General features: G+C 39.4%; 1 protein-coding gene across 1 annotated transcript in view; it reads right to left on the reverse strand.

The window, feature by feature from the left end:
• The window catches only part of LAMA4 (laminin subunit alpha 4), a 132,040-nt gene that overhangs the window by 71,547 nt on the left and 35,705 nt on the right, over positions 1–24,788 (reverse strand). The window contains exons 2-6 of the mRNA XM_023750092.1: positions 24,296–24,397; positions 16,285–16,409; positions 10,318–10,398; positions 5,390–5,604; positions 3,055–3,150 (exon numbers count right to left, since the gene is read on the reverse strand). Of these exons, the coding sequence (XP_023605860.1) occupies positions 3,055–3,150; positions 5,390–5,604; positions 10,318–10,398; positions 16,285–16,409; positions 24,296–24,397 (619 nt within the window). The remainder of the gene's footprint in view (positions 1–3,054; positions 3,151–5,389; positions 5,605–10,317; positions 10,399–16,284; positions 16,410–24,295; positions 24,398–24,788) is intronic.

Genomic DNA, 24,788 nt, shown 5'->3' on the forward strand with positions numbered 1-24,788 from the left:
GTGTTAATAGTTGTTAGTATGTTAATTAAATTTAACATGGTCTTACTCGTATTGACTCTCAGGGGAACATCAGGCTGGAGGGGAAAATGCTTAGGGCCAGGCAGGTATCATGATGTCCTTAAAGTGACCTTGCTTAGGGGACCACCTAGGTTATCAGTGTGTAAACTTTACCCTGCTTGTGCCTCTCATTCTGTGCCATCTTCTAAAATGTGATTCATCAGTAATATTAATCTCTTGTGTCCGGAGGACTCAGAAGTCAAGATATTTTTGTTTGGGGGAGGGAATACCTAATGTTAAAAAATATATAGTCTGTAAATCACTCTACTTAAAGATAAATATGAGTTACTTTTTAAAATGAAATGTATTGGGGTGATATTGGTTTATAGGGTCATATAGGTTTCAGGTGTTCATTTCTGTGATGCATGATCTGTGTGTAGCATTGTGTGTCCACCACCAAAGGCAAGTATCAAGTAATCTTTTGTCACCGTATATTTGGCCCCCTTTACACTTTTAGTAAACCACCCTCCCCCTTCCCTTTTAGTAAACCACCATGTTGTTGTCTGTGCCTATGAGTATCAGTTTTATATCCCACATGAGTGAAATCATATGGTTCTTAACTGTTTATGACTGACTTATTTTGCTTAGCACAATATTCTCAAGATCCATCCATGTTGTCACAAATGGCAGTATTCCATCTTTTCTTATGGCTGAGTAGTATTCCATTGTATACCATGTCTTCTTTATCCAATCCTCTGTCGAAGGACACTTTGGTTGTCTCTATGTCTTGGTCACTGTGAATAATGCTGCAATGAGTATAGGGTGCATATATCTTTGGGAATAAATGTTTTTTGAGTGGGGTTTTTTTTGGGGGGGAGGGGGGTAGATATCTAGAAGAGATTCCTGGGTCATATGGTAACTCTATTTTTAATTTTTGAGTAACTGCCACACTGTTTTCCATTGTGGCTGTAACAGTTTACATTCCTGCCAGCAATGAATGAGAATTTCTTTTACTCTGTAACCTCTCCAACACTTGTTACTGTATTACCTGTCTTGTTGATAACAGCCATTCTAACAGGTGTAAGGTGGTATCTCATTATACTTTTGATTTGCATTTCCCTAATAGTTAGTGGAGTTGCACATGTTTTCATATATCTGTTGGCTAAGTTTGTATGTCTTCTTGGGAAAGGTGTCTGTTTCGGCCCTCTGCCCATTTTTTAAAATTGGATTGTTTGCTTGTTTGATGTTGAGTTGTATGAGTTCTTTATATATTTTGGATATTAACCCCTTGTTGGAGCTGCTGTTTGCAAATATCATTTCCCATTCGGTTGGTTATCTTTTTATTTTGTTGTAGTTTTCTGTTGCTGTGCAGAAGTTTTTTAGTTTGGTAGAGTCCCATTCATTTATTTTTGCCTCTAATTCCCTTGATTTTGGGGTTAAATTTATAAAATGTTCTCTATGACCAAGGTCCATAAGTTTAGTACCTATGTTTTCTTCTATGTACTTTATTGTTCCAAGCTTTTGATCCATTTTTATTTAATTTTTATACAAGGGAACAAGCTATAATCTAGTTTCATTCTTTTGCATGTGGCTTTCCAATTCTCCCAGCACCACTTATTGAGGATAATGGTGCTTTCTTTTCTCCATTGTCCGTTTTTGGCCTCTTTGTCAAAATTTATTTGCCCATGTACCTGTGGTTTTATTTCTGGGCTTTCAATTCTGTTCCATTGGTCTGTGTGTCTGTTCTTCTGCCAGTCAGGTGATATGATACCTCTCTAACTTTTTTCTTTGGCTGTTCAGGGTATTTTGTGATTTCATACAACTCTGATGACTTTTTGCTCTATTTATTTAAAAAATGGCATTGGGATTTGGATGGTGATGGCATTTAATCTGTATATTGTTTTGAGTAATACAGCCATTTTAACTATGTTGATTCTTCCACTCCACTCCATGAACACGGAATATCTTTCCATTTCATTGTGTCTTATGCAATCCCTTTTAATAATGCTTTGTAGTTTTCAGTATATAGGTCCTTCACCTCCTTTGTTAAGTTTATTCCTAGGTATGTTATTCCTTTGGTTGCAATTGCAAAAGGTGTTTTCATTTCTTTTTCTGAAGTTTCATTGCTAGTATAATAGGAAAGCAATGGCTTTTTGTACATTGATTTTGTATCCTGTAACTTCACTGTATTCACTTATTGTTTCTAATAGGGGTTTTTTTGGTGGAATTTTTAGATTTTTCTATATACAGAATCATGTCATCTGCAAAAGACACTTTCATTTCTTCCTTCCTAATTTGGATGTCTTTTATTTATTTCTCTTGCCTGATTGCTCTGGCTAGGACTTCCAAAACTATGTTAAATAAGAGTGGTGAAAGTGGGCATCCTTGTCTTATTCCTGATTTTCACCATTGCGTATGATATTGGCTGAGGGTTTATCATAGATGGTGCTTGAAAAGTCATTAAGACTAGTTCTGGAAATTTGTTTTGAAATGTTTCAGCAGGTCCTTGCACCATCAGAATTGATCACTATTTGATTGATAGGAGTGACAGAAAAATCCAGGAAAGAAAGATTGCAGCTCCTTTTCATAAGGCCTGAATATTTTATTTCTGGTGCCACTTTAGATTTGGAGAGATCTGGGAAAAACCACTGAAATCTCTTGGTATCTCAGTTTTCTCAGAGTTGTAAAGCATTGTCTGTATATCATATTATCTAGTGACCTGAAGAGAAAAGGGAGAAAGGGAGCTAAAATAAACCCAGTCTTTGGGAATTATGTTTCTGAATTTGCCTTTATCCACTAGGTAAGATGCTAAACTTAAAGACTTGATAAGTTTTGTAGAGGTGTTTAAATGTAAATCACCTATTTGCAAATTAGAATCAAGTGGACAACTGAATATTTTTTGTTTAGGGTACATTTGTTTGAGGCACAGACAGGGTTAAAGCCAGGGGTGAAACTCAGGCAGTTTCTAGAGAGGGGTATTGCATAACGTTCCTTAATCCTCCACCTGCAGCACATTAGAGAAAGTGGGGTTAGTCAATCATGTACTGTTATTTTTACTTATGGTTGGGCAGTCCGTGCCTGTAGGGGGTTCAAAACTTTTTTCCAAGCATTTTCCGGTTACACTGTCACATGGGCCTCCTCCACAATTGCACACTGTGGGAAACAAAAACAAGAGATTAGGGATTCATTTCTTAGTGCTTAAAGTATGGTAATGTTCTCATGGTTTCTAGAAATACTGGCTATCAGTATATAATTATTCAATGGGCATTAATTATATTCTATGATACCGAGATTGTGCCCCTCACCCAATTAAGCCCCAGCCCAGTGAAATTTTCAAAGGAGACCCTTGGGCAAAAACAAATTTAAATTTTCTAGGACTCCTCTCACAATTTTGGGGGGGATCCTGACATGACTATTACAGCTGCTTCAGTCCAGAAAAATCCTGGTAAATTTCACAAGATACAAGATAATCATGGAGCCCATTATTCAACTGGACTCTGAAAGCCAGCCTTTCATTGCAGCCTGATTCTCCAGTTTAATCCAACTTCGGGGTTGATCATTGCCAGGTGTGAAGGAGGAGTAGTCCAGCAAGGAGAGAGTGAGGAGGCCCAAGAGCAAATCTTGGCTTCCACAGTGCCTGACCCTTGGCAAAGCTGACTCCAAACCTCCAAGTGATAGTTCTCAGTGGGATGGCTAGGAATAATGTCGTGGAAAAAATTAGGAACATATTTACATAAATTTAGAAATCCTGAGAACCCTCTATTCATCTACTGAGGATTTTCAAGATAGTCATTTGGAAAAAACAAAACAAAAATAAAACCCCCATTTCAGAGTTTCAGAGTAGAAATTAATTTGTGATATTTAAAAAGGAATTCCTGAGCTATCAACAATAAGCTGAATTAGAATTGTGAATTTTCCCCATCTCTTAACTGTCTTTAGAGAAAAATCATAAAAAATTTAGCTGTAAGGGGAAATGCATTTATTACATTTCAGCTGTTTAATGTTCCACAAAATGTAGATTTATTAAACCATTCAGCAAGATCATGCTTTATTGCTTTTAGCATTAGCTTCTTTTCTAAGAGTGATCTGCTTCTATGTAGTTTAAACCTAAGTTTAGTAAATGTTTTGAGAATCAGAATATTCATCAATGTCTAAGGCTTTGATTTTGCAAGCAGTTTTTTAAAATTATTGCCTCAGGATATATATATATATATTAGAAAGAGGAAGAGAGAGAGAGAAACATGTATGTGAGAGAGAAACATCAACTGGTTGCTTCCTGTACATGCCCCAACCAGGGAATGAACCCACAACATTGGTATGTGACCTGACAAGGAATTGAACGCAAAATCTTTTGGTGTGTGGGACAATGCTCTAATCAACTGAGCCACCCAGCCAGAGCTGCCAGCACTCTTTCTGATGCCTGCTTTTCTTCTTTAGTCTGTTTGGACACAGAACACTATCTACTCTGTGTCATTTTCGGTATTATGCCTTTGTGCACTTTGCTTTCTTGTAGACATGTTTACTTTTATTGTGATTTCTGAAGATCACATGTGTTTTCTTCTCAATATTAACCTTTACACCTAGAATCTTTTTAAGTGGGACTTTGTTTTAGTGAGGGGATTTCCAATAGGAGCATGCCACAAGAGTACAATACCTCTTCCTCACCCTGCTTCCCCTCAAAGTCACAAACGAATAAGATATATTCAGTCTCAGCCTTATTCCTAGAGGAAGGCAATTTAACTTTACCTATGAAGAGCTTTATTCTATGTAGCAAATGGATTATAGAAATTATCAATGAAATGCATACATTTCAGTCTAACTGAAGTCAATTCTTATACTCTACCTGATATAGTTGCTCTGACAATTTGAGGAAATTGGGGGATGAGTAAACTCTACCATTGATTTGCTCACTTATTGCACTGAAATGTCAGTTTTACCAAACATAACTGAAAAATGGGACTTAGCTTCCAGAATAAGAAAAGTGATGTGAACCATGCAGGTTTTCATTCAGAATTCTGGCCAATCATAGGCTGTCCATGGAAGGCTGCTTTTCTTCTTTGATCAAAATGGGAAGGATATAAGATGGCAAGGCAAGAGCTCATTTGTGTCAGTGTCTCTTGGTTTATGAGCTAGGTTACATTAGTAGCCTTGATAATATCCACCAGGGGTGAGTATGGGATGCACATTCCTGAGAATGTGCATTGCCCCTGGAGCTAGGCCCTCAACTGAGCCAACGATAGGGTGGGCAGTGGCTCTGGCAAGGCAAGAAGCCCACAGGCTTCTTCCGTCTGCAGCTTCACCGCCCTGCACGGCCACCGGGGCACTTGAGACATTTTCCCAAGATAAATACATCTAAATCCGGGTGGCTGTCTAAGGATTTACAGTACTGTACCTGCACAGTTCTTGGCTATCCTGGCATCCCCATAGTAGCCTGGGGCACAGCGTTCACACTTGAATCCAGTGGTATTACGTAAGCAATTCCTACACTGGCCAGTGATCTCATCACAATCTTCAAAAATCAGGTTAGGATCAGAATTTCCACTGCAGTCACATTTCTTACAGGTGTTTCCAACAAGCAAGGGGTTTCCATAATAACCAGGAGCACATCTGAAGGGGAATCACATGTTAAAAATTTAACAGCCATAGTTTTTCTTCCTTTTAATCTTCTTTCCCACCTAGAACAAAAGCGTAGTTAATATTTGTGGTTTGCTTTTCCAGAATTCATTCACATCTCCCATCTTCCTAATAGAACTAGACTTTGTTTCTAAGGAACCACCCCTCCCCAGTGTGTTACAGCCCATTCAGCATGGCCAGCCCTCCAGATGTAGGAGTGTCTGGATATGACCAATGTGTGGGAGTTTTTGGTCATTCCAACAACTGGCGTGCACAGCTGGCATATGATGGGTGGTGCTAGATACGCTAAATGAGACCCACTACTAGTGCACAGCTAAAAATGATCTTGGCCAAAGTGTTAATAATACCTTTGTTAAGAAACACCGATATAAATCACTGTCCACCTTGCTGTAGTGAATTGTTCAGATTAACCTAAATCTGAGCCACTCAATGCCTGGCACTATCCTGTCCAAAATGGATTGGCTCAGAGGTGATTCAATTGGAGTGTAGCCCAGGGCTCTTTTTTGAGGGTTTTAGGGAGGCATTCTTTTCATCTGTGGGAGAATGAAGAGTCAGGTGGTGCTCTTAGTTCTGAAGCCATCTTGTGACCGAGGAAAGGCAATGTGGAGACAAGGCAGAGGGCAGAGCTGAGGGTACCACAGAGAAACAGCTGGAGCCTAAGTAGCCATTATTCTGGACATTTTAGATCTCTGGGTCTACAGAGGCCAGGCACCTAACTACTGCATTTGTTGTGGGGGCACAGCTGGTGCCTTTGGTCATGCTGGCTGGGCCCGTCATGAGACAGCCTAGCCCCGTTGGAGAGTGGTGACTGAAATCCATCCAACCTTTGCTGGCCTGGCCAAACTGTGCACTCTAGGTGGGGCTGCCTCTGCTCAGAGGAACAAATGCTTTTCTCTATTTTTCAAAGGCCCTGCTGTGAGTGGTGGGACTGCAGGTCCCATCTAAGTGTCAGCTGCTACTTGGTTCCTGTCAACTGTTGCCAAATTGTAGCTGTGAGGGAATGGAGGACCTGCATTGCTAAATTTTCCTATTTTTAAACAAAGAAGTTAAAATTTGGATTTTATGTTTGCTGCGGACTGCAGGCTGGAATGGGGAGACCAGGGTGGGGTGTGGAGAGCCTGGGCTAGGGCATTGGTCTTGGGAATGGAAAGAAAGGGAGGACTTTCCAAGGAAATAAGTAAGGCTTGGTCTGTAGTAATACGATACTACATTTTAAAAGCTTCCATTTAAAGTAATAAAATTATGATTCAGAACATTTGAAAAATAGATAAATGAAAAATAAAAATCACACCTGTAATCCCAAGGCCCTAATGAAATAATTGTTCAACATTTTGCATATGATCTTCCAGCCTTTATTCCTACATTTGTTTTTTTGGTGTAGTTGTAATGATGGTGTATGTTCAGTCTTTACACCCTTGACTTGCCTTGTATCTCATAGCTTCCCCTGGGTGAGTTTACTTAGTTACCACAGACAACTGGGGGGTAGGCCACACAGGCCTGGCATTCTGAGGTTGAGAGGCTACTTGGTTTTCCAGCCTCACATAGCTAGGAAGTCACAGTGCAAGACCCAGACCTTCTGACCCTCATGTTCTTTCCTTCACTCCACCCTGGACCACACTGCTGCTACTATAAATGAATGAGTGAATTCATCCAACAGAGGGACAATTCATGTCTATTTTATGCAAGGCACAGAAAGACAGGAAGAGGAAAAATACACAGCCCATTCTGAAAGAACAGGAAACAAATGAAGCACAATCATACATAATATCTAAATTCTAGAAATTGAGGTCTATATAAAGATAAGAATGAATTAAAGTGTCACACAATCTACAAAGAGATATCCCCAAGAGAAAATGTTTAATGAATTTTGTTACTCATATTCATTCATGTCTTTGCACCTCTAATTTACTGGGCCTCTGGTCCCCAAGACAGCATAAATCATTCCTCTACGGAATACATGGCTGGATTGAATTTCTAACCTTTGCTGCAGTTCACTAAACAGAATATTAGACTCATTGAAATGGAACTCAGATCTACCCCCTTAATGTGCAGCTGGGAATCCTGAGGTCCAGGAGTGAAGGGACTTGCCCAAGCTCGCATAAGTCAGATGCCAGTTACTAGTACTTTCATTTCTCTGTTTAATTTCACTGTATTTGATCTTCATAGCTTGTCCCCTGGTCTTCCATAAGAGAAAAAAACAAATTCTCTATTCTGTAAGTCAGAATCTCAATCACAGTGGAAACCTACTTTAAGTTACTTTGAGTTTCAAGAACATCTTTTGGTGATAGGTTTGGTGGCAACTCTGAAGTCACAGTCCAACCTTCAACACTACAGATTTTTATAGGCTCCTCTCAGGATGGTCATGAGGCTGAGAGATGAGGATGTAAAGCTATGAGACACAGGAGACAATCAATGAAGGACACTATTTACTTCAAAGCCAGAATTTCTGTTAAGGAAACTGAGAGTCGGGGAAATGAGCCACCATGTCCCAGACACACATTATGCCAGTGGTGGAAACTGAACAATGACCACAGTGACTCCTACTGTCACCAGTTAGTTTCTATTGCGCCTGTATTAAGCACCTGGTGTCATACTAAAAACTTGGCAGCATCACCTCACAACAGTCTCATAAAGTGGGTATTTTCATTTTCTCCGTTCTGGAGATGTGGAAATAACTTAGAGGTCAAAAATAACTTGCCCAGGAGGATCACAAAGGGCTAGAGTTGAGATTCAAACTCAGCCAGGCTCTCTACTTCCATTTTCCAAACGAGTGCTCTCTCCTCCATCCTATCAATCCAGGCCCATCATAAGCACCCAATCTGATCCAGCCTTACGGGGTAATGGCAGGAGATCCTAGGAGCCTCTGCTGTGGGCCAGGGTTTTATCATCCACAATCCCACATCTCAGGTGGGCATGCTATTCTGTGCCAGGACCCCCACTGCTGCAGACAGACCTTTAGCTGCACCCTGTGCGATTTTGCAGAAATGAGCTCTTAGGGCTGAGATTACTTCACTTCTGGGAGGCCTTGCATTAGGTTAGCAGGGACCTATTTAAGGCCATTAGTTCCCCTCACAGGAGCCATGGAACACCCATTATCTGGGAATACAGCTCAATCCTTATCAGACTAAATTGAGTTTAACCTCAAACACTGGTGAGAAAAAAACTCCACCCCTGGATGATTAACAATCCTCTCAGACCCCCACTGAGAAAACAAAAAAAAGAATAAATCAAGTGCCTCATATTCCCGGGTCCCTCAGTAAGGAAATAATAGAATGAGTGTGTCGCCAACATTAATCAACCAAAGGTAATCTGATCATCTCTGAAAGATGAAACTCACATGGCCCTCAGCTTTTACTTTCCCTCTTCCTTTATAGCAAAAAAAGGAAAAATCTGCCCTAGCCGGTTTGGCTCAGTGGGTAGAGCGTTGGCCTGTAGACCAAAGGGTCCCGGGTTCGATTCTGGTCAAGGGCACATACTTTGGTTACAGGCTCCTCTTTGGTCAGGGCTCGTGCAGGAGGCAACCAATTGATGTGTGTTGTGTGTTTCTCTCACATCGATATTTCTCTCTGTCTTTCCCTCACTCTTCCACTCTCCCTAAAAATCAATGGAAAAATATCCTCGGGTGAGGATTAATTTCTTTAAAAAGGGAACAATCCCACGACATTGTGGCTTTTTAAAAAGAATTGCAGAACTACATTTTGAGAGATGGAGGCTGTTTTCTTTGGAAGTGAGTTGGCTTATCATTTAAGGTTTATGTTTTGACCCCAAGGCTAAGTCACATTCAGGATGGTCGGGAGTGTGGTGTGAGGAGGTGAGTACACTGCAGATGTTGGACTAGATGTTGGACTGGTCCCTCCTGCCCTTCCCTCTCTGTCTTTATGACACCACCTAACATTTTGCTGCCTAAACACAATGATGAAAATTAGAAGACCTCTATGTGAGATTTTTTTTGGTGAAACCATTTTATCATAGAAATCTGTGAGCAGTTGACAGGTGGGGAGAATGGAAATGTCTTGCCAAGAAATCATTCAGTGGGAAGCCTCGCATCTTTAGTCCCCAAGCCTTTCTTGATTGAGCAGAGCTCAGAGAAACTCAAAAAAAGAAAGTTAGGTGCAGATACCAAACAGGGATTCAGAAAATGCTCTCATGAATTTTTTTTTCCAGGGGAAGAAATGGTATAAAGACTGAGTTAAATAATAGATTCATGCTTTTTTCAGTGTATTTCAATGGATTGCTTTCATAGAGGATTTAATTTTGACTTTCAATTTTATTTCAGTATTTCAGTGCATTGCAATGTATTTTAAACTTATTGCTCTAATAGAGGATATGATTTATTTTTTATTTAACAAGGCAGCCTCACTCTCCATTAATTATATTACTGGTTCTTAATGATAGAGAGAGAGGGGAGTATTACCAAAACCATCCAGAGAATCTTTTTAAAATACACATACTCATTTTTTTCTTTCCATGTCCATTTATCCTGATGTGGCTCTGGCCTGGGCCCCTAGGGAGCATATTGTTATATCTGTGTCTGGGGCATGGGGTTATGAAATGCTATCTCCTACTCCTTCCTCTCAATCATTCACTTCAGCATCTATTGAAGGGGAGTAAGGCAGAGCTGATGAATACAAGCAACAGAAAGCTTCCTTTGGTCCACACAGAAAATGGTACATTTTATTAGCTTACCTTTCACAGTTAGGTCCAGCGTAGTTTTCTTTACAAATACACCGAACAGCTCCATTTTTTCTATAGCAGGATTCTGCAAAACTAGAATTGTAAGGGGATATTAGAAGTCAATTCCATAAATCATTGAAGAGACCTTCTTCAAATGGGTGTGGTCATTTGCTTTATTTAAAGTAAATCCTCTTCTTTTTTGAAAAGTTTAGAACAAGAAGGCTCAGACAGAAAATGCCACTCCATTTGTGAAGCCATTTTCCAGGTTCACCTTACTTATTTTTCCATAGAGGCATTTCATTATTTTTACTTGAAGCAGTGAGCATTTCAGAAAACCATATATTATATATAAATTCTAAAACACATTCCAAAGACAGATAAAATAAGCAAATTTTGCCTGCAATTTTAGATTTATGTGAGAATTTTCTCTTATTCCCATCACTTTCTGTGTATAAATTTGAAAGTTCCCCCTTTTTTATTCCCTAGATCTCTTCCTCTCTTCACAGTTATGAGCCAATTCTAAACTATCCTATATAATAAAAGGCTAATATGCAAATTGTCCCCTCAGGAGTTTGACCAATCAGGAGTTCAACTCCTCGCTATGATGTGCACTAACCACCAGGGGGTGGCTCAGAATGAAGGAAGGTCCCACCAGAAGTCCCTGATTGACCCTGATCACTGGCCAGGCCTAGGGACCCTACCCGAATTTTGTGTACCGGGCCTCTAGTACTCTATAATCTTCACAGAACCTTAATTTCTTTTATGTGCACCTTGAAGAATGGAAATAAAGGATGGAGGGACTGGCTTAGTTGATCAAAGTCACAAAGCAATCACTCAAGCAATAGGACCCACAGTAAAAGGATTCTAGTCCATGGAACCCCGCTCTTAATTCTTCATCTTCATTTTTCATAAGATAATAAAATTTAGGTCAGAAAAGTAATAAGAATATTAGTTCAGCAGAATAAATAACCAAATGAATTATTAAGACAGGGGAAGTGAAATATTACTCTGCACATGTTTGGATAATTCTACACTGACACGAATCCACCCATATGAGGTGGGTATAAAAAGTTTTACAGACTCTTAAATTAGTTTTGGCCTAGGTACTGTACAATCGATGGAGCGTGATCTGCTGTTCTCGCATTACTACATGTGTAAGCAATTTTACCCTAATGGGCTTTCAGAAGAAAGAAAATGGATGTGTTTGCTTTGTTTAAAGATATTTATAAAATCAAGTAAGAAAACAATATGTGCTTCTCAGTGAAAGGTAATACCCACAATTTACTTCCTTTAACAGTTTGATTAAAAACATTCCATGAAATTACATTTCTTTGGCCTTTACTCTTCATTTTGCTTGTTCTTATTCCTTAGCTGTCTTAAAGAAACACTGTCAGTGAAGAGTCCAGGACATGCATGTTTCTTTGAAGATGTTTCTCCCGGCAGCCTGCATACTGCTTGAAGAGCTGAAACATCTGCCAGTGTCTGGAGTCATCTGCCTTCAGCTAATGTCCTGCTGCTTCAAACAGATGACATTTTCCTTAATTGGAGCCATTACCATAGCTAATAGCAGACATGGTGGATGTCTGGCCAACCCCAAAATAAATAAATGAATTCTGGGCAAATGGTCCTTGGGAATAGCTGCGTGACCATTGGTCTCTGTGGTGGGAGACTCAGAGGCAATGCCAGCCGCGGAGGGTTCCTTCTTTGTTTTTCATCAGCATTAAATGTTTGTGTTGTATTCAGAGGAAAGTCTGTCTTGGCTGGGGAAATGAAAACACTGTGCCTTTCTCAGCCCGCACTAGCAGCCATGGCGCCCTTTCTAAGAGGAAAGGAGCCTTTTGCTCTTGGAAAACCCTCAAGGGAACTTAAAGAAAAATAGACTCAGCACTGTGTGTTGCTGAACTCCCTCAGACTTTATTTCCTTGCTTTCTGATGTGGCTATTGTAACTAGAAATCCAAATCCCGGGTCAAATAGCAGATCTCTGAGAGTGTGATTTAGATTCCACACGTGTGCCTTTCTGAACTCAAATCAAAGTCCTGGCAGTTTCATTTTTATAGAAAATAGAAATATGAATTTTAAAACAACTGAAAGAGGCGATGGTGTATTTGATTTTTGATAATATATTTGATTAGTGTTTGAAATCAGTTAACTGAGTCAATAATAAGGCCAGATCAAAGCCTGGAACTTCATAGCGTCCAAGCAAATTTGTCCTGTTTTATGATCACTGACTACCTCCCCACCCCCATTTTTGTCCCAGTTCCCCCCTCCCCCCAAGGGATTTGGGAAGTAGAACTATTGCCACTACAAAGAGAGCAGGTCTCTCACACCCTTCCTAATCCCTCAACATTCCCACATATGGCCTTTACTTATTAGGGATGTATTTTTGCTTTTGTATTCATGTTGAGCAGGTTTTTCAACCTCAGATCTGTATTATGGAGACTTCAGTGTTCATGTCTGTGAATATGCTCCTAACTGCAGAGCACATTTCCTAAGACCTTCACTCTTTGGAACTGGGATCCACTCTCACACACAGAGGTCCTTGATGCCTATGGGAACTTTTTCTCTTTCAAGGCAAGAAGGTTATTACCCAATTGGCAAGTTTCTGCTTCAATTATTTAAGAGTTAACAGCCCAGCCAGAGTGGCTCAGTGATTGAGCGTTGACCTATGAACCAGGAGGTCATGGTTTGATTCCTGGTCAGGGCACATGCCGGGTTGTGGGCTTAATCCCCACTAGGGGGCATGAGGGAAGCAGTTGATCAATGATTCTCTCTCATCATTGATGTTTCTATCTCTCTCTCCCTCTCCCTTCCTCTCTGAAATTAATAAAAAATATATTTAAAAAATAAATGATAAATAAAAGAATTAATGGCCTTCATAATAGCTGAAGTAACTGCAACTGAAATACTGGATAATCTGGCCTAAAAGGGAAAAAGTTGCTTTAGGAGCTTCATAATACTGCTGTATTTTGACTTATCTTAGTAAAGGCATGACTTTTTGATTGTTTTATTCACTACTGTGACCAGCAACTGGTATATGATTGGCACATAAGCACTCAATAAATATTTCTTGATTGCATGTAGACAAAATTTCTCAGTCAATAGAAATGAGTTCCAAAAGTCTTTTATCTCAAGGCATTAATGTCAGGTAATTTAGATTAAAAAGTCTTGTCATAGGAAAGGAATAAAAAATGCACAAGCTAGACAATACAATTAGCATTTGGGATTGCCTTTTTAATTCTCCTGTTAGTTTCTAAAAGCTTATAAACCTGTTTAGAGCAGTTAATGCTTTATAACATCTCTGTTTACATGGGAAAATGAGTGATACCTGTTATTAGGAGGTTGGAGGTAAATATATTTATCAAAATAACTATATCACATAAGAGAGTGACATGCTAAACATGTCATCAGATATGTTTGAGACTAATGTTTAAGAGCAGAATATTAATGAACAGTAAAACAATATACCTAGATGAGGCGACATAAATCAGGATACACTTGAGTGGAAATAACAGAACATTTAATGTTGGAGTTTTCTACTCTCACTCTCAGTACCATTCATTTTGTGCAGGTTATTAATACCATTGGACATGAAAAATTACAAAGGAAGGGCTGAGGCAGTTTAATGATTTCTAAAGAAAGATGGGGCTATAAAACATCTGACTTCTTCCCAGACTGTCAGACCCTCAGAGGATTTGAACAAATCACAAGCTATTAGGAGAAATGTTAATCAATATTGGTATTCAATTAAGGACAAAACATTAGGGAGACATTTGGTTGTTATCTCCTCTTTTTTTTTCTCTTTTTAAGAGTGTGTGTGTGTGTGTGTGTGTGTGGCAGTTAATTGAGGCCTTTTAAGTTATTTTATATGCATTGTTTAACTTAATTTTTATAACAGCTGTCAACTAATTATTATATCCAAACCTTTAGAACAGTTCCTGACATAGAGTAAGTGGAATGTAAGTGTTAAGAAAATATATAAAGTATGTGTTTACTGAAGCCAACATCCAACATACTCCTTTCTATGTGCAAGGCACCAACCCAAATGGTTCACACATAATATCATAGTCTAACTCTCTGAGGCAGATTCTGAGAGCAACTTTAATTTACTAAAAAAATCTGAGATCCAGAGTGGCTAAAGCAGTGATGGTGAACCTTTTGAGCTTGGCGTGTCAGCATTTTGAAAAACCCTAACTTAACTCTGGTGCCGTGTCATATATAGAAATTTTTTGATATTTGCAACCATAGTAAAACAAAGATTTATATTTTTGATATTTATTTTATATATTTAAATGCCATTTAACAAAGAAAAATCAACCAAAAAAATGAGTTCGCGTGTCACCTCTGACACATGTGTCATCTCTGACACGCGTGTCATAGGTTCTCCATCACTGGGCTAAAGGAATAAATAAATGGAACTAAGATCTGAATCTAGTCTCTTTGACCCCAATCCCATGGAAAATGAGACCTTGTCTGAGATCATACAGCTATTATGTGCCAGAGCACAGATATTGACCTAGTTTTATTACTCTACCTAAAGTAATATATATAATTGGATTTTGTACAGGGTTCCTAGAACAGTGTTCCAAAAACCCTTGGAATTTCAAGACTGTCTTTTGTCCTTCATAATGAGTTCCTTTTAACCATATCAGAGTTTATGATGATGAAGTGATTCTTGGTGATCTCCTACATAGCTTCTGGATAGAGGCTAGTCTGCCAGAGGAACCAACTACACAATTAGAGGATTGGAACTTTCAACCTCATCCCTCCCCCAACCTCAGGGGAGGGGAGAGGTGCTGAAGATTGAGTTTAATCACCAGTCATTTAATCAATCATGACTATGTAATGGAACTTCAATAAAGCTCTTCAACAGCAAGGGTTGGGGAGCTGCTGGGCTGGTGAGCACACTGATTTGCTGAAAAGATGCTGCCCCTGGAGAGTAAGCACACAGAAGCTCTGGTCCATCCTATCTCCTCATCCATACCCTGCCCTATGCATATTTTTCATTGGCCTGTCCCTGAGTTATTTTCTTTATAATAAAACTCATTTTTCTGAGTTCTGTGAGTCATTCTAGAGAATTACCAAACCTAAGTGGGGTTGAGGGATCCCTACATTTGTAGCTAGATGGAAAAAATGTGAAAAGCCTGGGGGCCCCATTTCAGCTGCTTCTGAAGTGGAATGAACCCTTAAACTCTGGGGTCTGCACTAACTCTAGGTAGTTAGTGTGAGAACTGATTGATTGTAGGACACCAAGTTGGTATCAGAGAATTAAAGAATTGGTTGATATTTGGAGAACCAAATACCAGTACACCATTTTAATTCTACAGTCTATCATTTTTAAGCCAATAAAATGGCTAACCATGACTAGACTATTGAATTTACTAGTATGCATATTAGCTACCTGGAAAGAAATTCACTATTTCCATTAAGATGTATATCTATGCTCTTTAACTTCTCACTCAGGCCAAAACACAACCAGAGGTGAAAATTAGTTTTCTTGGATATCTTCTATGAGGTGATTAGCCTAAAGCATGCATTCTGTTTGTGTTCTAATTCTGATTAAAAATCCTTTTTGGCTGCAATTTATAGGGAAATATCTGCTCTATCAGAGTTTAAAGAAAATATTGGATTATAATGAATCTATTGGTGTTATCAGTTGTGATCTCTCTAGGTCAGGGGTAAGCCAAGAATAGCTGAGATTACCCTTGCTTATAAAACTTGGGAGACTTCATTAACTTTATGGTGAACCCCAATATTTTGGGAATGAAGTCATCACATACTAGTATACTGCAAGCACTTAAGCTTCCCTGAGAGTATATTTAGGCTAGATAGCTTTCCTGTATCTTTTTCAATCTCATCTCAGCATGAGGTACTCAGTTTTGACAATGGGAAAACCTTAGAACTCTGGATAGAATAAAAAAAATGGGGGTGGGGTGGGGAGAGATAAGCAGTAGAAGGGATCATCTTCCTTTAGGACTTACTTGGCCAAGTATGGTAGTGGACAGGGACATGGCTGACAGAACCGGGGTGGTCCCCTGATGGCATCTCCAATATAACCATCTAGGCATTTCTCACAGTGCTCTCCTGTTGTGTTCCTTTGGCAGTGCTATAAGACAAAAGATAGAAAAATTGACAAGGACACAAAAGAAATTTTACAGACAGAGAATCTGGGAACCAAGTGATACTGCCAGTAAAGAGGATGTCAGGCTTGACAGAGATGGTGTGCATCAGTACTAATTATCACAAAGGATACACGTTGCCCCCAGTCAGTGCTAGAAAGTGTGCACAATGATGCATGACTTAGACCTGGACTTCTGTGTGAGCACTAGCAGCCTGGGATTCTCGTTACAGTTTGTGTGCTTTTTCAATTCAGAATGCTAATCAGAATGTCAAATTCTGGATGTTGTGGAAGCATCAGCTTACTGACTTGGAATGAATATGAAATGGAAAAAAAAAATCTTCCTTGTGCTCACCCATGACACAGGGAACAATTTAAGAATTTATGGCAAGCATGTCAAACTCGTGGCCCGCGGGCCGCATGTGGCCCACAATGAATATTTTTGTGGCCCAGCCAATATAACGATATGTAAGAAACATTTTAATAAAAAATGTTGTAACTTAATTTTTACAATATCCTGTTATACATAATCATTAATAATGAACTACAACATTCACTAATGACTGATTACTATACTCGTGTTGTATTCATTTCCCTTATGTGCCTTATGCACAGGCGCACCATTTGTCTCCACTAATACTAGCAGCGAATATTTTAGCAGCCGATTGCCACATCATTAGCCTTGTACTGACTTATTTGGTGTGCACAACAGGAAATATTTTGCTTTCAGAGAATAAGAAAACTAGGTTTATTTGCAGTACGTTTATTAATTTGTGCAGTTATTCAGTGTCCGGTAAGTTAATGTTCAAGAAAAAATATTAATTTTTATTAAAATGTTCTATTATTTTATGTTAACGATTACTTATTTATTTCAGCCCTTTGTATTCAGTATGTCTCTATCAAAATAAACCTATGTTTCTATGAAAATTGAAGCTTTTGTTTTTTTTGCGGCCAACACAAACTTAAACCTTGTTTATTTGGCCCGTGTTAGCCTTTGAGTTTGACATGCTTGATTTATGGGCATGGAAGAACAAAATGTGTTATTCTGAAGTATAAATGTAATGGAAAGTAGATAAAGAATATACTGTTAATGGACTGGTATCTTGTATGGTGACATACAAGAAATAGTAAGCTGGTTTATTTGTATGATTTATCCATTTGTTGTGAGGGTAATTAGAAAAAAAGCACAAAACAGGCTGATTTTTCTGCCTAGATGCCTGTTCATCATTTGAGATCTTTATCTGGTCTCAAAACTTCCAGGAATTCCTCCGTGATGCTTCTCTCCTGCCACTGCACACATTATACTGTTATCATCTGCTCCCAGCTTGTGTCTTTAACCAGTGCACTGCCATCAACTTGAATGGAGTAGGTACTCATAGCTCTTTGTCCAGCTGATGGGTTGATTTCTGACTAGTACTCTGTAAGTGATGCTAGTTCACTGGTAGTTTTCTCCACCTGGACTAGCCTGGATTGCACAAGGCAATGCCATTAGCATCCTATGTAATAAAAGGCTAATATGCAAATGGTTGTCACACCCTCACACGACCGACCAATCAGCAGGAGGCTGGGTGCGCAGCAGGCACATACAGGGGCGGGGCAGGGCTGCGTGTGTGGCGAGGCGTGTGTGGGTGGGGGGGCTGCGTGTGCGACCGGTCACCAGGAGATGCATGGAGCACCTCTTGGTCCTCCCCTCCCCCCGGCTCCTGCGGGTAGTGGCGGCCGCTCACGCCCGCCTCCCACTAGTGCCAGAGGCTCACTCCTGCCTCCTGCAGGTGCCTGTGGCTCCCGCCAGCTCCTGTGGAAGCGGCAGGCAGCCTACTGTGTGCGATTTCACACTCTGAGCCACTAGTTAAGATATGTTTATCTTTACATTCACCAAAGTGTTTAAAGATTCAACAGGGTTAGAATCAGAATGCCATTGAAGAGACACCCTCCTGTTTGAGCAATTCCCTTGGTAAGACCTATGCACAGAGCTTCAACAGAATTAGTTTTTTTCCAAACAGTGCTCTGTGAGGAAGCCTGGGGAAGGCAAAATGGAGCAATAGTAGGCTGAACTCTGAGGTCTTTAATCTTTATATGCTATGTTGAGGCTCAAAATAAAATAATGGTGAGGCCCTGCTGTAAACATTTTACATAGATTAATTTGATTTTCACAATAATTCTAAGGAAAGTTACATTTCCTCCCCCGTTTTACATATGAAGAGATGACAGCACAGAGAAGTTAAGGACATTGCCCAATGTCAGGCAGATGGAGAGGCTATTCATTCCCACAACATACTGCTTCTCCAGTGTGTTGGAGAAAAGGCTTCTTTCCAGAAGAGTCACAAAATCATTGCATCAGAAGTTGTCAGGCTATTTTATGAATAGTTTGAGCTTCAAAGAAAGTACAGCACACTAATAAAAAAAAAAAGAGGGATACTATTGTGGCAACAAGCTATCCTAGTTGAACACCCTTTGCATACTTAATTGGTCATCTTTGGCTCCTGATTAGAATTATGTTAGAATGGAATTTAGGGGATAGTTCAGAGTGCCTGATAGATCAGTGAAAATTCTGAAAAATAAAATCTGATGTGCAGACAACCGGATGTTAGCATAGTTCCCTCACTGTGTCTTGTCAGGAAAAAAAATGAAAGAAAAATTGGCATAGGGTGAATTAGTCAATTGATATCTGGAGCAAATAAAGGAAATTAACACTCACCCAAAGCCAGCTAAAAACTAGTGGCAATCTCTCATCCCATGGAAAACCAATGAGCCTTGTCCAACCACCAGGAATCTAAGCCATAAGCAATCTGGCAGGGCTACTTGTAGACTGGGGTCAAATTTGTCTGAGTCCTTGTTGGACAGATGAAGCCCATCTGTGCAGGCCATTCTTTGTGCCTGGAATGCCTATTAAGTTGCAAAAAATGAGCTAATTCCCAATTCTGTCCCCTTATGGCTCAACAGATGCTTTGGATTCCTTGTCAGGGCTCTAATTCTGCCAGAGCAGCCACAGGAGCAATAACCAAATCTCTCCAGCCTCTAAATGTGCAGAGTGTAAACACTGACTTTCCTCATCTGTCTCCTTTTAAAGGGTTTATAATGAAATTTCCTAAAAGGCACTGATGCGCAGTCTGGGAGATGGGCAGAGAGAATGCTGGAAGGGACTGGCTCTTCCATTTTTAGCTGGTTGATTTTGAACGAGTCACTTGCCCTTTTTGGGTCTCTATTCTCAGGATCTAGACTAGAAGGCCTATAAAATTTCCTCTAGCTCTCAAAATTGTTTAATCTGATATTGCAAATATCCCTTTACCTTCAATACTCTGCCACTTAAAAAATCAGAAAACAAAAATGACAGCAATCAATAAGTATGTTGTTAGAAGGGAAGAGTTATTTTTAAATAAACCTGACCTCACTCAAAAATGTAAAAAGCATTCTGAATCTTTGGCCAGTGGTTAAGAAAGCTACTATGTAGACAACCAATTGCACATTGGTAATAGGAAGGATATTTGGATAAGAGCTGTGTCTCCTTTTTTTTTTTTTAATATATTTTATTGATTTTTTACAGAGAGGAAGGGAGAGAGATAGAGAGTTAGAAACATCGATGAGAGAGAAACATCGATCAGCTGCCTCCTGCACATCTCCCATCGGGGATGTGCCCGCAACCCAGGTACATGCCCTTGACCGGAATCGAACCTGGGACCCTTCATTCCGCAGGCCGACGCTCTATCCACTGAGCCAAACCGGTTTTGGCAGAGCTGTGTCTCCTTTACATTAAAAGTGATGTCTCTTACTGATTTGGCCACAGTACCAGCACAATGTAGGAAGAAAGCCTGAAGGATCAGATTAGCCTTGGTGTGGTTTGTCACATGCTTTGTGCAAGACTATAGTCTATCTAGATCTGTGTTTTTTGAAGTATGCCCGGAGGTGAAGAATATTTTCATAATAATACCTAGATTTTATTTTCTTTGACACTCTAGTTTTCTCATGTGTGTAAGGTGGAGTCCTCCTGAGGCTACAAGACAGGCGATATCACCACAGATTGATGCAGAAGCAGACGTGAGATCTAGCTGCCTCCCATTAAACTGGACATTAAATATACTTTCAATATGTAAATTTACATGCAATGGATTTATTATTGTTGTTTTCAAATAAATTAATAGAAAAAATATTATTTAAAATTTTCAGTTTTAAATGTCAGATGCTGAAAATATAGATATAACCCACATAAAGAAAAGTCATTTGGCAAGCTGAATAATTCTTACGAGTGTAAAGGGCTCATGAAACAAAAAAGTTGGAGATATGCTGCTCTGTCTGAATCAGTGATTCTCAAACTTTACTGTGCACATGAATGCCCCGGGCATCTTGTGAAAATGCAGGTTCTAATTAAGGAAGTCTGGAATATGGCCTGGGTGTCTGCATTTTTAACAAGCTTCCAAGTAACGTCAGTGTTTCTGGCCTAGACTGTACTTTGAGAAGCAAGTGTCTGCCTAGTTCTTCAGCATTGAACTTGAGCTGAGTCTCTAGCATAACAGACATTACCTTTTCCTGAAATAGTGACTCAAGTGTCCCATAAATTATAAAATCAAAGGTTTGTGCAATTAAGCTAGTTATTTTATCAATCAGTTCATTCATTCACTTAACAAACCTAGATTAAGCTGATATCCTGATAGATAATGAGCTGTGACTGTTACTAAAATGAAAAAACATTGGTTCCTTCCTTTCATCAGCTCACAGACTTGTGAAGGAAACAGAGATAAACAAAGAATAATATAGTATTTGTGCTCTGAGGTATGCATTCAGTACATTCTTGCTGTGGGACAAAGAGGAGGGAAAGATTCTAGCTTTTCCTGAGAAAGTTGGAGAAGCTTAGTAGAGGTGGTGACATTTGAGTTAGGCCTTGAGGGCTGAGCAAGAACAGGGGAGAGGCAGAGAACTTGGAAGTACAAATTGGGACAGACTACAAGGGCACAGAGTGAGTTTAGAGGGTAGCGAGAGGCTCAGTGGGCTTGGAATAGAAAACCCTGAAGAATTTTAAAAAGGCGAATGCCGTGATTGGGTTGTGTTTTTGAAAGGTGTCTCCGTTGCTAGTGAGGAAGACACAACAGGAAAAGAAGAGTCTGGAGCAGGCATTCCTACCACCAGCCATCTCTCTGCCCCATAATTCCTTCCTCAGGCCTCCTTCTGGAGTTTTCCTGGGGACCTGCCATATGCACTGGAGTTGCTTGGCTTTTGGGGCCCTGCCTGCAAGACTCAGCTGAGAACTCTTCCCAATGTGTTCTGGTTCTGATAAGATGCAAGATGGCCTTTTTGAAAGACACCAATACTGGTTGGACTGCATTAGTTAAGCCACTTTTCTGCATTTGATAACTTAACATTCCTCTTGTGAAAGAATTTCTAAAAATGGTAATATAACTTTATCTACTTTATATTTTATTGTCAAAGGTCGTAGTTCCTTAAAAGCAGCCTGTAAAATATAAGGTCACATTGAAAGAATTAGAAACAGTTGAGAGAGGATAAGGCAGAGGCATTATAAGCCTTTAAAATAAAATAAAATAAAATAAAATAAAATAAAATAAAATAAAATAAAATAAAATAAGGCCTTTTATTTTTAGTTTCTTATGGAAGATGAAAGGCATGGGGTAGGCCAGGTGAACTGCAGCAACTTATTGAAACTCTGGTGCCTGCAGTGAGCTGCAAGGAAGTGTTCATGTGGAGCTGTTGCTTCGCAGGCTCTCTGAGAACTGAGAAGGAGGTGGGGCTACAGAGCAGGAGCTGAGACACTGGCTCTGGTCGACCAGATGGCCAGAATTACAAATAAATATGAGTTTGATTCTTGTGTGATACTATAGACAATATATTTGCCAACTAAATGGCAACATATTTTTTCTATATTACCTCTTCTGCTCCCTCACTTGTGCTTAATTAAACACAAATTACATTTTTTTGTCTTTCAAAATTAAACTTATAAGAATATACTTATTATGTTTTAGCTCTGGGGGATGAGATAGTGCTTGATTTTTCCTTTGGATCTCATGTACAGTATATATGTGTAGTTGTTGTTTTGTTTGTGTGTTTTTAACATATATTACTTTAACTAGGGAGAAAAATATTTCCCTCCAGGTAGGGTGGGGTGGAGGAATCACCATTAGGATGAATAGGATGGCTATTCTTTATCTCTTTTTTCCATTGTTCTGTCTTGAAAAAAGTAATTGTAGGAAGATTGGCAACTCCCTTGAGTGTGCATAAAAGTGTTTTACACCATAGCCCATCCCTAATTTTATTAGAACCTCTTATGGCCCAGGTGCTGTGGAGGAATCACAGGATGGCTGTCCCTTCAGAAGCTCATGGCTAGTCAGGGGAAACCCGTGAGAGCTCCTATTTTGACAAGTGTCACTGTCAGCAAGAGCGGCTTTGTCGTGGCTCTCCACAGGCACTGGCAGGAGGAACTTATTTCCCTTTAAGCTGTTTGTCTTCCCTCTTATTGACTGCCTGACTAACAATAGCTGATGGACTTTCAAGTCCCTATTGACTTATATTTTAATAAGCCAGATAACAAAGAGCCTTTATTTAGTCAAACTATCCGAGCTGTACATTATTAGTTCAAGTGCATCCATGGGATTTTCTTTTCAAATGTCACTGGGATTAAAATAACAGGAAACCGGAGATGGAAGCATTAGAAAGGGGTAGATGTTGGCAGCTGCATGTGCCTACACTGCTACAGAGGACATCCTGGATGTAATGGTTATTTAAGAAGAGGGGGGAAGGGAATACAGAAATGCCAGGACTAAGCAAAAATACAGACAACAACTGTTATTGTTTGCCACTTAATTCTCTCTGTCCCTAGAACAACGGCAACTGCTAGGTTTAAAATAAATGAAAACATTCTAACTTGCATTTTAATGTAAATCATGAGTAAAATAACACCTTCATGTACACACCTTGGAGCCCACTTATAATCAAAATGACCTGCTTACAAGAACAATTATGTTAATTTTAAGGTAAATAGGTATACTTAATTAAATATTCTTATATTTTATGCAAAAATACTCTTGCAGTTCTGGAAAGCCTCTTTTGTCTCATAGGAAACTGAAGAACCTAATTTTCCTTCATATGCAATATAGCTTATGAAGGAAAAATATGATCTTAGGGCACAAGTCTTTAAAAATGCCTGCTATGACTCCTACATAAACTATTTCTGGTAAATTTTTCAATTCCCATTTTCACTAAGTTGTCAGTCTATTTAGTGGAAATGGAAAATATGTAGCAAGTAGTTTTTTGCTAGAAGGCTTCTAAGTCTTCTTCATAAGTCTCTACCATATTTCACTGAAGAACAGTCTATTGAAGAATTCATTTCAGTTAAGAAAAAAAAAAGTCTTCTGGGGGTTCGATCACAGATTACAAAGACCACAAGGCCAAAGCTTTCATTTTTATTAGCAATTTGGTTCGAACCTATTTTTTTTTAAATTTTGACCTGTAGACCTGACTACCTTATAAATTGTAAAATAGTCTATGAAACAACTGTTTTACTCTCCCAGTTTATGTGGAGCGAAGCCAAACATATGGCAAACTATATTATTACAGAGGAATTTGGATGGGTGGTTTCCTCCTATGTGTGTTCTTTTCAATCGCTTGTTGGCCCACAGCAGGAAGCCAGCTGCAGAGGGCGGTGAGGCACTTACCCCGAGGGGCACGTGCCCATTCAGACACAGGCCTCGGTGGCCACTTGCAATCATAAGCAGTTTATATGGGGTGTTTTACAGGAAAAGGTGAAGGGGAAGAAAAAGAGCTTCATTAGCAGTTTGTTCCTAGGTAGCTCCAATGTCCAGGAAAAATATTTTATTCCCACCCACGATGCAAAGGGCCAATGAAATCTGTGAGAAGTGCCCCCGACCTACCACACAGAGTCCAGAGCCGTTCAGGCATTCGTTGGAATTCCCGTTACAGTCACAGGGCAAGCATTCTCCCGACTGGGCAAGAAAGAACCCGGCGCCACATGTCTGAAACAGACACAACAAAAGTATTTCCATTATTGAAACGATCAATTTTGGTCAATATTTTCTGAGAAGAATAAGAGGATATGATTATGAAACTATCTAACTATTTCTTTACAAAACACACTAAAAGATTTATACTAGCATTCAGGGATAGGTGATGTATATTCAATTTTCTTCGTTACACATTTTTCCTCTCTTCTTTCACTTTGCTGGAAATTAGGAATAACTTTAACAGTGTCCCATCATTGTAAGGAAGAATAAGAAAACTTTAGGTAACAGTAAAAGAGAAGAAATGTTTTCTTCCAAAACAAAACAAAACAAAACAGGAAACAAAGCCATGGCTATTTGGATGAGGAATCGCATCATGCTCCCTATAGAAATGCGTGGATTCAGA

The sequence above is a fragment of the Myotis lucifugus genome, unplaced genomic scaffold (genome assembly GCF_000147115.1).
Source record: "Myotis lucifugus unplaced genomic scaffold, Myoluc2.0 scaffold_11, whole genome shotgun sequence".
In the NCBI taxonomy this organism is placed as follows: Eukaryota; Metazoa; Chordata; class Mammalia; order Chiroptera; family Vespertilionidae; genus Myotis; species Myotis lucifugus.